Source organism: Balaenoptera musculus, chromosome 4, assembly GCF_009873245.2.
Source record: "Balaenoptera musculus isolate JJ_BM4_2016_0621 chromosome 4, mBalMus1.pri.v3, whole genome shotgun sequence".
Taxonomy (NCBI): domain Eukaryota; kingdom Metazoa; phylum Chordata; class Mammalia; order Artiodactyla; family Balaenopteridae; genus Balaenoptera; species Balaenoptera musculus.
Genome location: NC_045788.1, coordinates 63,656,197 through 63,674,671, shown reverse-complemented (window position 1 = coordinate 63,674,671; position 18,475 = coordinate 63,656,197). Strand labels below are relative to the sequence as shown.

The following is an 18,475-nucleotide window of genomic DNA, read 5'->3' as shown; positions in this document are numbered from 1 at the left end:
TACCTATTGAATTTGCCATCTTCCTTCTGACTTGTGATTTCCATGCCAGCATCTGTACAGAACAAACAGGATTTGATCCAGTATATGAAATTGCAGAGCTAGAAAATGTGTTCAAAACCATGACTCCCACCCCCTCGTTTTTAGACAAGGAAACTGAGGCCAGGGGAGCTGAAGCAAGTGCTAAGAGTGGCATAGCTGTAGGGACGTACAACACTCTTCTCCCACCCAAGCCTGACAATATCCAATCTGAGTGTTATTTAGAAGATCCTATTACATTTTTTTCTGTCAGCAAAGATGTTCAGGGTGGTAATAAGAAGATTGTTGGCACTGCAAAGAGCCTCCAAGAGGGACGTGATAAGATAGGCTGCTGAAAGAGAAATGCCAAGAGGTGTCAGCTGGAGCAAGCCCTCTTGTGCAGTAGCCATCATCTCTATCAAAGGATGGAAAACCAGAGGGGACTGTCATGTGGGAGCATGGTCAGCAGTTACCATCTGGAGAGTCAGGCAGTGTTTCCTGTTGGAAATTAAGAATGGTGCAGTTTCACTAAGCTATTTACAAAAACAAGTGGCAGATCCGATTTGGCCTATAGGCAATAGGCCCCTGGTTTAAATAATAGCCTGGGGATGATTATAGTATATACTCCCAAACAGCAAAGCAATTTTTTTAAGCCCAAGTTTTCTACATGTTGTCAGCCTATAGTTAACAAATAAGAAGACATGCAAAATAATTATCCTTTGGCCTAAGAAGAAGCTTTCTCAAAGTACCCAGAGTATCTGGAGTCATAGTAATTTGTAGCACTATTTGAAAATCTGCCAGTTTCCTTAAATAACAGAAGTAGGTTTATATAAGTCTTACCTACATTTAAGATGCTGTAATAGAAAACAAAATACCTGTTATGTGCCTTCCATAAATGCATCCAGTAAATGGAGAAATAAACTGGGATAAAAGCTGATTTGAGTTATATTTGAAAAGGAAAAAAATTTATATTAATACACTTGTTATTCAACCTTGAATGTGTAAATTTTAAAAAAACAAACCTAATGCCACACCTTCAAGTTATGTAAAGGTTTATTAATACATTTCAGACAAACTTCAAAAATATGAATAAAAACACTGAATTATGTTTATTCTAAAAAAAAAAAAAGAATGGTGCAGTTTCACTAAAAATAGAACTACCATATGATCCAGCAATCCCGCTCCTGGGCATATATGTGGAGAAAACCATAATTCGAAAAGACACAAGCACCCCAATGTTCATTGCAGTACTATTTACAATAGCCAGGACATGGAAGCAACCTAGATGGCCATCAACAGAGGGATGGATAAAGAAGATGTGGTATATACAATGGAATATTACTCAGCCATAAAAAAGAATGCAATAATGCCATTTGCAGCAACATGGATGGACCTAGAGATTATCATACTAACTGAAGTAAGTCAGACAAATAAAGACAAATATCATATGATATCACTTATGTGTGGAATCTAAAAAAAATGGTACAAATGAACTTATTTACAAAACAGAAACAGACTCACAGACTTCGAAAACAAACTTATGGTTACCAAAGGGGAAACATGGGGGGAGGGATAAATTATGAGTTTGGGATTAACAAATACACACTACCTATATATGAAATAAATAATCAACAGCGACACTCTGTATAGCACAGGGAACTTTACTCAATAGTCTGCAATAACCTATATGGGAAAAGAATCTGAAGAAGAATGGATATATGTATATGTATAAATGAATCACTTTGCTGTACACCTGAAACTAGCACAACATTGTACATCAATATACTCTAATATAAAATAAAATTTTAAAAAAAGAATGGTGCAGTTTCTTCTTCCACTATGAAGCCAAGCACTGAGCTGCAATGGAACAGCAATGATAATAATAGGAGTATTTGTTTAGTTATTGCAACATATACCTCTTTACCTTGTTACTCCTTCTCAACTTCAGGAATCTTTCCACCTGCCCTGTGCCTGCTACAGACACATTAGCTAGCCCCATAGTTCCCTTTATATATCTGTACCACTCCTCTTACCAGCTGTGTGTTAATTATCTGTTCAGGTGTCTGTCTCCCACATGGGACTGTCAGCTACTACAACAGGAAAATATAGAGTGACATGTGCCTGTCCAAACACAATGACATGTGCCTGTCCACACACAATGTATGTGTTCTATGGGAACGCAGCTGGGAGAACGGCTTGGTTTGCTCAAAGAGTTCAAAAAAACTATAGTGACCTTTGTATCTGCAGCCAGACATATGAGTAGTGGTTTGTTATGGGAAGGAAGGAGTGAAGGGAATTCCAGGTAGATTAAAGGCATGGTGTGTTTGTCAGTCCCTTAACTAATGTTTATGAGGTCCTACCATGTGCCAGATACTTTGCTAGGTGCTAGGAGTACACAGTAGGTTGATTTGGCTGTAACGTGGAGCACGTGGAACAGGAGGTCTTTGGAGTAAGGATGGGGAGGTGAGCTGTACCACAGATGAAGGATCTTCTGCAGCTGCCTAAAGAACCTGCCTTTAATCCTGGAAGCCAATGGAGGCCTCTGAAGGGTTTTAGGCAGGTAAATGCTGGAGTCAAATTTGGTTCTAAATGAGGAGGATATCTATGAACAGATATGGAGTGATTCATGGGATATTTTGTTAAGTGAAAAAAACAATGTGCAAAAGACAATCTACAATGTGCTACCTTTTGTAGGTAAAGAAGGGGAAATAAGAAAATGTCCATATATCTGCTCAATGATGTGAAAATAAACAAGAAGAATAAACTAGAAAACATAAGGATGGGGTGGGGAAAAGATGATAAGGAGGGGGATGGGAACAGAGTAAAGGGAACGGGGGAAAGCAAGGCTTCTCTGAAGAAACCTTTTTATATAGTTCTGACTTTTGAAACCATACTAAAAAAGAATCAGTGGGAATGGAGGAAAACCCTACAGTGAAATACAAACAGGAATGAATGGGAGTGGGAAAGAACTAACCTAAGTAACTTCTGAAAATAGTCCTTTGAGGATATGCAGTTGGATGAAGACAAAGGAACTATAAATAAATCTTGAACTCTATTTTTCACAGAGATGTGGCTAGCACTTCCGAAACTACTTTCTGTATATTTTAAGGTTGAGAAAATAAGCACGTTGTAGATAATGGAAACAGAGTTTGTTGGAGAAGGGAGTTTAACAATATGGAACGACAGAGTGTATGAGTATGAACTTGGGGTTTCTAACATGGATGCATGGATGGATGGATGGATGGATGGATGGATGGATGGATGGACGGAAAGATAGATAAATAGCCAGAGATGAGATATGTGTGTATACGTGCATATATTTCCTAGCTCTGCCCCTGGCAGGGCCTAGAAGTAGTGACACCCCAGTAGCAATGAGCATACCTAGTACCCAAACCTTGGTTTCAAAAACCATTCCCCACTAGAAAGAATCAGGGATCTTTGGGAAAATGACTGATTTCAGGACAGTACTGAGGAAGAAAAAGATGATCCTGAAATATTTTGTAGTACCAGAAAATAAAGATGTGATCAGAGAATGATAGGAATATGTCTAAAGAACAAGGAATCACCTTGAATGAGCTTGCTCTGGCCAAATCTGGGACAATTTGAAAATCAAAACAAATAACGATGGTAATGGATTATAAGCCATTGAGTAAAGTAAGAATCCATGAATATAAGTAAATATATATTATATGTAAAAGTAATACACATTTATACTTACTTATGTATTTATTATGTATATTTATATAAACATTTTATATATTTATAGTATATGCAGTATTTATAGTATAAAGAAATTATAGTATAGTATAAAGAAATAACGAAGGGAAAACTCTCCCTCACAGTAGAATCCCAACTAATATAGAAGGGAGGATGGAATTAGAAATTCACTATCATAGTAATAATTAATCCAGGAAAGAATCATCAGTGGGTGCTAAAACTAGTGGATAAAGTTTGATGAGTAATTACAAAATTACAGCAACCTGAAGCAGGATGAGATCAAGTTCAGAAATCTATGTTACAGCACAAAGCACCCAAATGCTGTCAGCTGATTGTCATATTGCTAAGTGTTGTATTTGCAATAGGATGATAACAATAATTATTTATTGAGTGTCCATTGTGTGATAGGCATTATGCTAGGTGGGGTTTGGGGAGTTTTTTGTTTGTTTTTTGCATATATTAACTCACTCAATCCTAATACTAACTCAGATTTTTTTTTTTTTTTAAAGAAATTCACGTTCTTTTATTTATTTATTTATGACTGTGTTGAGTCTTCGTTTCTGTGTGAGGGCTTTCTCTAGTTGCGGCAAGTGGGGACCACTCTTCATCGCGGTGCGCGGGCCTCTCACCATCGTGGCCTCTCTTGTTGCGGAGCACAGGCTCCAGACGCGCAGGCTCAGTAATTGTGGCTCACGGGCCCAGTTGCTCCGTGGCATGTGGGATCTTCCCAGACCAGGGCTCGAACCCGTGTCCCCTGCATTGGCAGGCAGATTCTCAACCACTGCGCCACCAGGGAAGCCCTAACTCAGATTTTTTTATTAGTTATTCCCATCTTTAAGATGAGGAAACCAAGATTCAGGAAATGAAAAAATTGTTTAAAGTCAAATAGTTATAAGAGGCAGAGTCAGGACTCAAATCCCCTGCCTTCTGACTTCAAGTTCTGTGGTGTTCTATCACGCTGTGCGTCTCTGGGTCCTCTTAGAGTTCTGAGCTTCTGAAAGTGTGCAGAATGATAAGATCAGAGAGGCATTTTTAAACAAAAGCATTGGGGGGTTCCTTCTTTATCCTCACCATATTTACTAAGCATCTTGCCTCATATTTCTTGTCTAAAAATAGGGAAGGCAATGCTTAATTTACATGGTTGTTATGAGGACTAAATTAGATAATATATGTAAAGCATAGAGCACAGTATAAAATGTGTCTGGCAGCAGTGTTAATACCAGTTGCAATGCTGAATTCCCTTGTATGGTGGAAAATATTTCTAAAGGTCCTGCTTTTGGACTGAATTGATAATCAAGGGCCAGATCATAAAGAGCTTTGTGTGTCATGAAAAGAAGATTACCTTTTATTCTATAGGCAATAGAAACCACTGAAGAATTTTATTACTGGGAAAGATGTGATTTGGTTGGCAATTTAGAGCAGACCAAGGGGAAGAACCCAAAACCCAAGGCAGGCAGACCAGCAGGAGGCTGTTGTCAAGAGACCAGGCAGATGAGGGTCTGAGTTAACAAGCCACCTGGCATCATGGAGAGGAGGGAACACACAATGGACAGTCACACTCCCAGACAGGTGCCTGGGTGTGGCAGGAGAGAAAGGGTGAGGAGCTTAGGTTCAGCCTCAGGCCTCTTGGCCTGAGTATTGGCTCTTCTTGGGCATGACCAGAATATAGAGGAAGGGCAGCCTGGGGGCATGGAAAGGTGCTGATTCAGGGTAGTTTGGGACATAGAAGGGAGTCACAGTAGACAGTTGGATGTGCAGATCTGGATTGAAGGGAGAGCGCAGGGCTGGAGCAGCATGTCTGGGAGTCATTGAAGCTGTGGAAGTGGATGAGATCCCTGAGGGAAAGGGTGCAATGTGAGGAGAAGGCTGAGGATAGGATTGTGGAAACACCCAGTATTTAACAATGGCAAAAGAAAAAGTGGAATGAGACTGAGGAGGAACACTTACAAAGATAAAAGAGTTTCCAGGGGGTTGTTTTCTGCAAAGGCCAAGGCTGCATAGAGAGCAAATAAAGCAAGGAAGGCCTGAAAGGTGCCTGTTGGATTTGACAACTGGGTTACTGGTTTTGACCTTAAAAATAAAACAGCCAGTTATTTTACAGCAAAAATGGGTTTATTTGGGAATAGCAGAGGAATTGCAGTTCAGAACAAGCAAGCTATAGCAAATGCCATAGGCAAGTCCAAAAAACAAAGAGGAATGTTATTTTATAGAAAAAAAAGGAGGAAGTTGGGAGGGGATGTTTTGAATAAAAGTCCGTTGGACCAAAGTGAGAGCTCAGGGTGATGACAGTTACTCATTGGTTGAATTGCTAGGGTAGTAGATTTCTTCTAGGCGATGCAATGTACACCTTTTCCTGTTGGGGCCTGTAATTGATGATTCTTTCCTGTTGATGAGTCTTCTGTTGGGGTCTATAATTGACAATTCCTCCTGCAATTGACATCAGTATTACTGTATGAGAGCTTCCCCTTTTGGCCTCCTGCCTCCATCTTAGTGAGGTTTCCCTTTATTAAGTTTCACACTGGAAACCTTGGCAAGAGCAGGTGCTAAGAAGCAGAATCCAGTTGGCCAGTGGATTAAGAGAATGACAATTTTTTTTTCCCCCCCGCGGCACGTGGGCTCCTATTTCTCCGACCGGAGATTGAACCCTCACCCCCTGCAGTGGAAGTGCCAAGTCTTAATCACTGGACTGCCAGGGAAGCCCCGAGAATTAGACCTTTCAAGGAGAGAAACTAGAATTTGGATGCTCCCAAAGATGCAGGCATCTCACTCCCTTGCCATGCATTTCCTCCTACTGTTGGAGAGTGCTGACTGATGGAAGGTCTTCCTTACAGAGGATCTCCTTACAGAAGATCTCCCTCTAGCATTTTCCCTCAGCTCTAGTTCATCCCTCCAGGTCCACACCAGCCAAGTCTATTTGCCATTGCAGAGAACTGTCCAGATCTGCCACCCCTCCACCATTCCTCATATGCTCCAGACTCCCAGACTTGCCTTCAAGTCTGACCCTGTACGGTGGATTCTCGTTTATTAAAACTGGGCTTGTTTTTTGGTAACGTTGGTCTTTATTCTTTGTCCTATGAGGTTGATGACTTTTCAACATTTTTTTAACCTCAACCTAGAATAAGAAATACACTTTATATTATGATAGGTGTATACATGTATGTATAACTGAAAGGAGATGCACTCTTATTTTCAATTCCATCTCATTCCGTTGCATTCTATGCTATTGTATTATGTGTTTTTAGAATAGCACACCCCATTAATTTCACAACTCATTAAACTGATTTAATGACTGAGGGTAGGACTGATAGAGCCACCATGCTAGGAGGGGCTCAAAGGAAAAGATGCTAAGTTTTTGTCTGAATCCACCCCCTCCCTCCCTCCCTCAGGCTCTCCACAATGGAGCCAGCAGGCCTTCCCTTTAATCATGTTTTTATGGTTCTGAGAGGAAAGAAAACTGCTTCAGTCACTAGGATGTTAGCCAGCCTTGAGGGGAGTGGTATTTGAATTTCCAGAGTGACTCAATGACTCATAAAAGGAAGGTAAGCAGCTCTAATAGTGGAATTTAGAAATCAGTGGAGGAGAGACTGGCTTACCTTTCAAATCACGCCACGTGAGCTACTGTCCTGTACTTACTCATGAGACACCTACAGCCTGAGGCATTTTCATGACTAGAGGATGCCCTTAGGTGGCCCTACTACCACCTCTCATGAGACACATTTTAAATTTTCCAGAGTTTGGGAGTATGGCTACCTCTTTATACAGATCACCTAACCCCCACTCCAGCCAGACAGCTGTCTGGACTTGTGCTGCTCTGGTCTGTATGTCCTCTTCCGAATTCCCTCAGGTGGCTTCCCCCCAACCTTGAGAACCATTGCCTCCTATAGAGCTTTCAGCAAAGAACATTTGGGGTTTTTTTTTTCTTTACAAGAAAAGATGACTTATGTATTCTAACATTCTCATTCCCAATGTCTTTTCTACTCCTGCCCAGGAAAAGCAAGGATTTCTGAATTTACCATGACTACAGATAGAAGGATGTTGCCTTAGGAATAGCAGAGGTCTTCTCTCAGCTGCTAAACGGTGCCCGCTGCTGCCATAGACACTTGGGTCCTCGAGAAATCTCCTGAAGGACTTGTCCATCGTGTACTTGCAATGAGCCAGGCCCTAGGCTGGGCCTTGGCTACAGCCTGGTGAACAAAACTCTCTCCCTAGCCTCAAGCGTGCACATCCAGGAAAGATGAGTGAAGAACGGTGGGTCTCCCTCACTCCAGAAGAATTTGGCCAACTCCAGAAATATGCAGAATGTGAGTAAATGGATTGACGCATCTGGGGTGGGATTTCCTCTTGGTTGGGGAGAGCATTATTGGAGAGCAGAGTAGTATAATCATTGCAAAGCACAGAGAATGGGATCAGCTTATACCTCCTTATAAAAACAGAATTTGTGTCTTTAAACATAAAAACACAATTATCTTTATATTCTATAAATGATACATGCTCACCATAGAAATTTGGAATATACAGGGAAGGAAAATAAAAAGTAGGTTAAAAATCACAGCTAAACTCTATGAACATTTTGGATGCATCCTGTGCATATTGCTGTACGTGGTTGAGTTCCTAAATGTACCTTTTTTCTTTTCAGTCTGCATTTTTCACCTAGTGTAATATTGTAAGAATTTTCTCAGGTCATCAAAACCTCTTTATAGCAGAACTTTTGAAGGGCTGCAAGCTGCTTGGTTACAATGTTACTCAGTCATTTGCTTTAATATACTCTTGTGTTTGGACCCGATGCCTTCTTTCAGCAAGATACGGAATTCTGATGGGTGTCTCTTTCTCGACTTTGCTCTGGAAAAACCTGGGCTTTTGCGTGGAGCTCTTGGCTTCACTAGTTGCACCCAGGAACAGTTTCAGTGCATCAAGCCACAGTGGTGGCGAGGCCCACAGCCGTGCCCCCCGCAGGCCACTCCTAATCCTGACTGGTGACAGGAGTCTGCCCGGGCTGACCGCTGCACTCTGCACACACACAGTGCCCGTCATGGTTGTGCAACAGCAAATTGTTGCACAGCCTGTTTGTTGCAGAGCCCTTTGTCTGGCAGAGCCCTCAGCTGCACTGCCAACCCCACCTCATCGTTGTAACCCTCTCCCTTCACGTTGGTCGTGCTGGTGCTTTTGTAAGTCACTAGGCCTGTAGCGCATTTGACCTGCCCTACAGAGCGTGCCCAGGTGGTCCTCCGAATGCCCTGTAGGCAGCCTGCCCCCTCCCACAGGGCAGGCAGCCCCTGCACTGGCCTGGGAGCCGGGGGCCGGGCTCATGCCAGCTCTGGCACTTGCTCTCTGTGATGTGACAGCCCTAACACCCACCCCACCCTTTAGTCCCCCATCCCCACGGCCGCACGCCTAGCCTCTGTGTCCTCTGAAAGGGTTGGACTAGATGATCTCTCCCCGTGATCCCTCCAGGCCTAACACCCCATGACTCCATGTGCTTCCCCTGTAGGGCCACTGGTCCGTCTCTCCTTGGTGACCTGGAGCCCGTGGCCTCTTGTCTGACCGCAGTAGGTTTAGAGAAACTCTGCAGTGTATTGACAGGGAGCAAGGAATCATCCTCCAGGGTAAACTCCATCTAATTCAGCCTCCTCCGTAGGTCAGCAAAGTACCAGGCCCTGTCAGGGATGAAAAAGAAGCAGAGAGATAAGGTTTCACCTGAGGAATCTGAATCTTGTTAGGGAGTCAGATATGCACTTGTGATACAAGCAGAGAACAGGCTTAAGACAGCGGGGAAACACCTCTGGCAGAGATGGCTAAACGGAGTGCACAAATGAGAAGGGAATTTAGAGCTGGGGGAAACTGATACGAGTGGCTTAGAACAACAGAACGTCTCTCACAGTTCCGGAGGCCAGAAGTCCAAAATCAAGGTATTGGTAAAGTTGGTTCTTTCTGAGGGCTGTGAGGGAAGGATCTGCGCCAGGCCTTTCTCCTTGGCTTACAGATGACTGTCTTCTGTATCTTTCACATGGTACTCTCCCTGTGCACGTGTCTCAGTGTCCAAATTTCCCTTTTTATCAATATATGGACACAGTCTTCTTTTTTCTTTTTCTGTCCTTACTTTTTTAATTTATTTTTTTATTGAAGTATAGTTAATTTACAATGTTGTGTTGATTTCTGCTGTACAGCAAAATGACTCAGTTATACACATATATACATTCTTTTTTGCATTCTTTTCCATTATGGTTTATCCCAGGATGTTGAATATAGTTCCCTGTGCTATGCAGTAGGACCTTGTTATTTATCATTCTATATATAACAGTTTGCATCTACTAACCCCAAACTCCCAGTCCATCCCTCCCCCAACCCCCCTTCTCCTTGGCAACCAGAAGTCTGTTCTTAATGTCTGGACACAGTCATTTTGGATTGGACCCACCCTACTCCAGTAAGACCTCATCTTACCAATAATTAATTACCTCTGAAATGACCCTGTTTCCAAATAAGGTCACACTCTGAGGTACCGGGGAATTAGGACTTCAACGTATAAATTTGCAGGGGATACAACTTAACTCATAACAGCGGATTTAACTGGATGAACTCTGTGGAGAAAAGAAGTTTAAAGTGTGAGTAGTAGATGGTGGGGGGAGGGATAGAAACTGTGGAAGCAAAGGTAAAGGGGCACAAAGGGAGAAGGTGTCTATGGGGTGGTAAGGAGAGCTTGTGAGCTAGATGGAGAGAAGCAGCAGGAGGGTGGGGAGGAGGACATGGGAGGGATGTGGGTAGCAGCAGGCCTTGGGCCCCGCATGTCAAGGCATGGCATTTGGACTGAGGTGGCCAAATGTAGAGCCATGAATCTGGTGACTATGTGCAAGGTGGCCCGGATGAGGAAGCTGCCAGGGCAGGGAGGGCAGGCAGGTCCTTTGAATGAAATCTCGTTTGAAGAGCTAAGATGGGGAACGTGGCAATGAACAAATGCTAATGTGTGGGAAATTGCTGTGGAAGTTCCTCACAACTTGTGGAACGAAAGGAAGCCAACAAAGATACCTCAAATCCTGAGAGTCTGTGGAAAGTAAGGACAGAGGGGTCCAAATGTGGCAAAGCAGTCAAGGAGGGAGGGGTGGAAAGAAACCCGAGTATTTGGTAGGAAATGGCTCCTCTGTGGTCTTTTTTTCCAACCGTAAGCTTTGTCCTTCTCAGACCCATCCTCATTTTGTCCGTGTCCCAGGACTGGCTGAGGTGCTCCGGCACCATTTCTAACAGGAGAGGAAAAGAAGATACAATTCTTGGAAAATGATTAATCCTCAGAGGAAACCCTGAAAAAGGCACTTTACCAGTTTTAGACGCATTCTGGCATTCAGTCAGATTGCATTGCCATAGCAACCCCTCTTCCATAACCACAAAAACAGTAGCTTTACAGTAGCGAAATAACTGAAGTGTACAGCTTGAGAATTGAAAACTTTCTCCAGTGCAGTTCCGGGTGGGAGAGGCCAAGAATTTCAGGACAAGAGGCTTTTTGTATGTCCTGTTTAAATGTCATAAACCCTGCCACTTCTCTGGGGAGAAGCCATGTTAAAATACTCTCAGAGATAAAATATGTATTTATTATATATATATAATCAACAGTAAACTTAATGTGAATTAAGATTGTAAAGTGCTTGTCAAAAGGATAATGTGACAATTGAAGAATTTTCTGTTACAAAATAAAAACAAGTGTAAAATTTTTGAAAAGCGAAAAGGTGAAATTAAAGACACTCATGATCCTATCTCCCAGTGAAAACCACAACTAGTATGTTTGTGTATAAATATAAATATCAAACTACACATACACCTACACATATATACATATGTATATATTTAAAAAACAAACATGCTAGGCTATTTTGCATGCTGTTTTCTTCACCCTAACGATATGTTTCAGTTATCTATCGCTATGTCCAAACAACTTCAAAACTTGGTAGGTTAAAACAACCATTTTGCTTTTGTTCCCATGGTTCTGTGGCTCGGGCACCCTGGCCAGGGCCCAGCAGGATGACTAGTTCCTGCTCCACAGTGTTTGGGGCTGCAGGTGGGATGCGTCACATGACCCAGCATGGCCTGTTCACTCACTCACTGGTACCTCAGCTCTCCCCTCTGGAGCCTGTTCCTCCAAGTGCTTTCTCATCTCCCAGGGCCTCTCTGTGTGGCCTCTCTTGCCAGCAGGGTAGCCTGGACTTTGTACATGTGGCTCAGGGCTCCAAGAGCATAAAAGCAGCAGCAGGCCTTTTTAACACCTGGGCTTAGAGGTGCTAGAACATAACTCTCTCCACATTCCATTGGTCAGAGCAGTCACAGGCCTGGCCCAGATTTGATGGGGTGGACGATGGACTCCACATCTCGTGGGACAGTGACACACAGCAGGGAAGAAGATTGGCAGCAGCCATCTCTGGAGACTAGCTAGCACACAACATGTCATGAGGTGTTCCCAAATCATCCAGTACTTTTCAGAAGCATGGTTTTTAGTGGTTACAGAGATTTCTTTTGAGTGCATGTACATTATTTTATTTAACCAAATCATTAATTGTGATCTTAGGATGTATTAATAGACTCATAGTTTCTAGTAAGGCAAACCGATATCCACATTCTATCCTACCCTGATCAGACCTTTCTAGAGAACTGAATTTATTTCTGGGCACCACAGTTTCCAGAGGATATGGACAAACCAGAACTTGTTTGAGAAGTGCCAGCAGCATGGTGAGGGGCCTCACAGCCTGGATATGAAAAAATGGATGAAAATACTATGCATATTTTCTGGAAAGGGGAAGACTCAGGGAAGGGTGAGAGAGAGCTAGCTGTATTAAAATAGCCACAGTGCTCTTGTGGGGAGAAGGTGTAAACTTAATTTTGAAAGGCTTCAAGAAGTAGCCCTAGGACTAATGGGAGAAAAGCATCAGAAGAAAGACTTCAAAGTAAAGAATACTAATGGTATGAGTATTAGTAATGATTCCTAATGGTCAGACCTGTCCAAGATGGAACAGAATGGACCCCAAAGTGACTGAGTTTCCTTTCCCTAGAACTGCCTGGGCAGAGTTGGCTGAGACTCTAGAGGGGAGGTTAGAGCATCAGATGTCTGGTTGATTAAATGACCTTCATTAGCCCTGTCAATACTTAGTTTCTATGTTTAAACAGGTTTCTTTTCAACCTCACAGGGTGTGAGCATGTGGGGATGCCTCCTACTGACCATCCCCTAACAGCTTCAGAGAGATAATTGTCTTATTGTCCTAATTCTGTTATTTGGGGGGAGGGATTTTTCCAGTTTTTTCCATGATTTATCAAGGACAGAAACTATCATCTTATTCATAAAGGGAAAAAGGGGGAAAAAAACCCAATAAAACATCCATGTTTACTTTTAATTCTCTAAGAAGTGAAACCAAACATTTCCTACATCAGCTAGTTGTTGCTTGATTTTGTAGACTTTTTAAAGCTAGGAGAGATCTTAGCCATGATCAAGTGCAAGTCCATTTTACAAATGAGAACACTAAATTCAGAAGAGCTCAGTGACTTGCCCAAGGTCACACAGAAAGTCAGTGGCAGAATAAGAATTAGAACCAATGTTTTCAATTCCAGGTAAATTCAGTTTGCTTCAATTCAGTTTCAATAAATTAAACAGAAAGTACTCATTGGAGCTCAACCTTCAACCATACATTGGTAAAGAAAAGTAAATATATGTATATGTTAATTAAATTATAATAGAACAAAAAAATTTTAATAAACATGTGCCAAAGATTTTATTTAACTCATTAATTAGTGGAGGAACCAGTAAGACGTTAAAGTTGAGAAGCGAGGTATGGATGGACCCTGGATGGATACAGATCAAATCCATAAATTCCTAGTTAGGCAATTTTGTAAACAAATGTAAGGATAAGATTGCTTGGTTAGATACAAAACTGGTTACTGTCTTACAGGAAAACAAACCCTAATCTTTTGGGTTATCTGTTCCACCAGACAGTTCTATGCATATCTGCTGGAAAAAAATCTGTAAGTTAACATGTAACTTCACTAAATCTGGTACATTTAATACGTTTAATCAATAGTAAACAGTGAGTAGAACTAAGTACATTCACCTAGATAGTCCTTGGGTAGCCTTTATTCCATATGACATTGAAAAGATGTGCTTCCCACTTTTTTTCTTATTTCTAAGTTTTAGGTAATTTTAAAAATAATAGCGACATACAAAGAAATAGAGAAAAAACTGGGGTTTGCTTCAGTGCCCTTCTAAGGCTCTGAGATGGGACCCCCTCCCCCGTTATGCTTCTGTTCTCTGTTTAGTTCTTCACAGAGGAGTCTATAAAGTCTCTTTGGCCCAGAGTCCCATCTTCTTCCTTCCATAATCTTTTCATCTTAGTTACCACCAACAATCATTCTCCCCTTGAGAGAGTGGGAGAGGTGTAGACAAGAAGAAAGAGGGCCCAAGGCAGGGTTCCTGGGCAGGAAGGTCTCATTTAACCCCCATGCTGGTTCCCAGGTGTTGAATTCCAACAGGTCAGCAGGGTCCTCAGTGCGGGGCAGCCCTGATGCTTTTTTCTCTTGCTGACTTTTCGTACCTGGACAAAAATTTTAAATACATTTTAAGGAGAATGAATCAGCAAATTCTGCTATTCAGAAATATATTTCTGTAGAATCAGATCAAGGCAAAGTTTTTGACTTTAAGATGTAGATAATATATAGCTCAAAATTCAAACCTGTCAGAGAAAATGTTTAGGGCTGATTTGTAGAACAATATAAGGCTGTAAGTAAGCTTTGTTGAAACTTTGCTATTTATATTGGCCAGTAGAGTGAGATTTAATCACTTGTTCATGGATTCCTGGGCCCGTAAAGGGTCATGTCTAGTTGCTTCCATCGTGAAAGGGATAATCACAGCTGCTTCTCACCCACATCTCTTTTGGTGCGACTGGCCTTCTTTTCATTAGTGATGACTGGGACTCTGCCCACAAGCAGTCACAGAATCTATGGATAGGGAGAGACTTCTTCGGAAATAACGGCTGTCAAATTTGAACGTGCACATGAATCTCCAGGATTCTGTTAAAATGCAGATTCTGAATGAGTAGGTCTGTGCTTGTTCTGAGATTCTGTGTTTCTGACAAGCTCCCAGGTGATGCTGGCGCTGCTGGTTCAGGGACCACATTTTTAGATGCAAGAAGGTAACTATTCCTCCACCTATGACTGATGAGGCCAAATTATTTGGAGAAAAAGTGGGAAATCTTGCTAGCAATGCAAATTTTACTTATACAAATAAGCCATACCAGCCATTCAGGTCATTTATGATGAATCAGAAAAACTTAGTATCCCAAAGAGGGTTTTCTTTATCAGCCAAAATTCCCTCTGCTTCAACGTAAAGTATTTTTCTCTTATTCTATCTGTAACACTGTGGCAGAGCCGTCACTTCCACGGGTTTCCTCGAGAAGTTAGCTTGGTGGGCCCCAGTGGTCCTCAGCCTTGACTGCACGCTGGAAATACCTGGGAGACTTTGAACAATTGCAGTGTCCTGCCCTCATACTCCCCCATCCCTGGACCGTTTAATCATCATCTGTAGGCGTGAGACCCAGGCATCAGTAGTGTTTAAAGCTCCCCAGGTGATTCCAACAGGCAGCCAAGATTGAGAACCACTGGTCTACCTTTTCTCCCTATGCCCCTGGGAATATAGGACATATGGGACGCGCATGACCAGCCCAATCCCTGTTCTAGCCCTCATTTATTCCGTAAATTTTTATTGAACATCGATTTTATGACAGGCAATGGACTACATGCTGAGGATAAGCAGGGAACCGGAAAAGAAGGCTAACTGGGAGACTGTTTTGGTGCTTACGATGCTGGACTTCTTATACATGCTTCCCACATTCCGCCCCAGGGCCCGACTCCTCCTGGCTGCAGAGGTGGGCCTTCTGAAGCAGTGCTGCAGGCCTGACAGCTCTGTTCTCACATCATCCTCCATCTTTCTAGGACCCTTGGAAAACCCCATTCTTGCTTTTGTGCATCTCACTGTGTTCTTGACTCCCTGAGTACTTAGAAAACTTATTCATACATCCCAGCCTTCACTGGAAAAAGGAAAATCTAGGAAAATTTTTTCCCTTCATGTGCCAACTTTCCCTTCTCTCTCTCTCTGTGTCTTTCCCTCCCTGGGTTGAGAGTCACTTATGATCTTCCCAATCTGTGGAATATGTTCCTCTAGGCTCAGCATCATGCTTTTTTTCTGTGTTGTGACAGGCAATCCTTACTAGTCAGCCACAGATACACAGGAACCTTGCTTAAGGTCTGCTCATGAAAAGTGAGGTCCATGGACCTGCATAATTGGTGTCACCTAAGCTCTTCCTTGACATGCAGAATCTCAGGCCATGATGCAGACTTACTGAATTAGAATCTGCGTTTAAACCTTATCCCCAGGCAATCCACATGCATGTTACAGTTTGAGACGATCTTAGGGAAGTTTGAGGTGATATTAGGGAACTTGGAGGTATAGAAAGTTATCATGTACCTTAGAATTTCACTCTCACCTATGGGTTTTCAGATTCACTTTTTAAAATGTTGATTTATAGTTATTTCCAAGTTTAATGGTCTGACTAGTGCCAAATAATCAGGGCTCCTAACTAGAAGACAGTCCATAAACTTTGGGTCCTGGTTCAGGCAGCGCAGCTGACATTCTGCTGTAAACACTGAAGCTTCTGATGTGTCTGTTTGTTCCGAGGACATCCCTGTCCCACACAAACATGGCAGCAAAGATGCCTGTGAGGGAGATCAACTCAATGTTTTGTGACCACCTAGAAGGGTGGGATAGGGAGGGTGGGAGGGAGGGAGTCTCAAGAGGGAGGGGATATGGGGATATATGTATACATATTGCTGATTCACGTTGTTGTACAGCAGAAACTAACACAATATTGTAAAGCAATTATACACCAATAAAGATATATATATATATATACATATATAAAAGATGCCTGTGAGTAGGGCCAAATTTTCTCCTTCAAAAGGCTTTGGAGTTGCTCAAACACTAGGAACAAGTGCTTGGTTAAGGTCCCAGAATTCTTGGCATCAAGAAACAACTTTAGACCAAAACTTCTTAGGGCAGTTGTTATCACTAGCAACCTTGATCACAGAAAAGAGCCTTCTAAACCTCTAATTTGGGGGTAAAACTGTGTGCTGATGGTCCCACCAGGGTGGGTTAATGCAAAATGTGTCCCTACGTTGCCAAGCAGCTGAATAAGTTGACCTGTTGGGTGGAGTCCTTTAGTGCTGTCCACTTAAACTATGGGGAATGTTAGCCAAGGACAGCAATTTTAGATTTAACACAATTATAACCTTTTTTTCCTTTTGCAATGATTATCCAACAAGGTCAGCAGTATCCTAATTTATTATTATTTCTAATAATACAATCACATTATAGAACAGCAGTTCTCAACCTTGACTATACATTTGAACCCCCAGAAAGTTTTAAAATATACTGATTCCTGAGTTCCCCAAGAGATGCTGACTTAATTGGTCTGGGGTGAGGCCTGGGTTTCAATGTGTTTAGGGGTCCTCAGGTGATATTAACATGCAGTCAGATTTGACAGCCATTGTCATAGAAGGAGGGCCTTATCTTCTGATTTACCAGTATTCATGTATCCAATGACTCTAATTAGATATGTTTTTTTTTATTAAATTTATTTATTTATTTAATTTATTTATTTTTGGCTGCGTTGGGTCTTCGTTGCTGCGCGTGGGCTTTCTCTAGTTGCGGTGAGCGAGGGCTACTCTTTGTTGCAGTGCGCGGGCTTCTCATTGCTGTGGCTTCTCTTGTTGCAGAGCACGGGCTCTAGGCGTGTGGACTTCAGTAGTTGTGGCACGTGGGCTCAGTAGTTGTGGCTCACGGGCTCTAGAGCACAGGCTCAGTAGTTGTGGCGCAGGAGCTTAGTTGCTCTGCGGTATGTGGGATCTTCCTGGACCAGGGCTCGAACCCGTGTCCCCTGCATTAACAGGCGGATTGCTAACCACTGCGCCACCAAGGAAGCCCAAATTAGATATGTTAAAAGTAAGAGTCACCCCCTCACTAGTTCTGTGCCCTTGAAAGAATCACTTAATTTCCACAAAGTTCAGTTTCTCCTTCTCTAAATTAGTGGTAACTATTATATTAGGGGTTAGCTGTGGAGGTTTAAATAAAATACATAAAGTGACTAGAACAGAGCTTAGCACATAGCAGGTATTCAAAATAGGAATTGCTGCAAAGAACTGTGGTCATGGCTCTGCTTTGCACACTTAGAAATGGAACTCCATCTCCTGTGAGTCTGGAGGTGGTGTTACAGCACAGACTTGGACAGGGTGGTCTCCACTGAGGCTGTGTGCTCTTGGGTCCACACGTGGTGCCTGAAGTAAGATCAGGGAATGCTCTGAAGAAGCCCCTCATTGTTCTTAACTATCGTCAGACAAACAGGATGGAGCAGTGCCCACTTATTCCTCAGGGAAAGAGCAACCCAGCCCAGAAATCTGTTGAGAAGAAAGCTGTGATAAAGTATCAAAGGACCTCCAAGGAGAAAGTAATGGGTCTCAAGTTTGAGAATTAGACTGTTTCCCTTTTTTGAAAGGGAAAGGTGTTGATGCTATGAGATCATAAAAGCCCATAAAACAGATTGATGTAAATGTATGGTGAGGAACACCCCTCATGGAAATCTAGGAGCCAGCAATCTCTTAGGTTGCTTTTTTCCTATTTAATTTTAGGCTAGTGGTCAAAGGTTTTCAAATGAATGCCTCTGCTATTTTT

General features: G+C 42.3%; 1 protein-coding gene across 1 annotated transcript in view; it reads left to right on the top strand.

Moving 5' to 3' along the window:
• DGKG (diacylglycerol kinase gamma) overlaps window positions 1–18,475 on the top strand; it is a 198,975-nt gene that overhangs the window by 29,839 nt on the left and 150,661 nt on the right. The window contains exon 2 of the mRNA XM_036851756.1: window positions 7,721–8,033. Within this exon, the coding sequence (XP_036707651.1) occupies window positions 7,967–8,033 (67 nt within the window). The 5' untranslated portion in view covers window positions 7,721–7,966. The remainder of the gene's footprint in view (window positions 1–7,720; window positions 8,034–18,475) is intronic.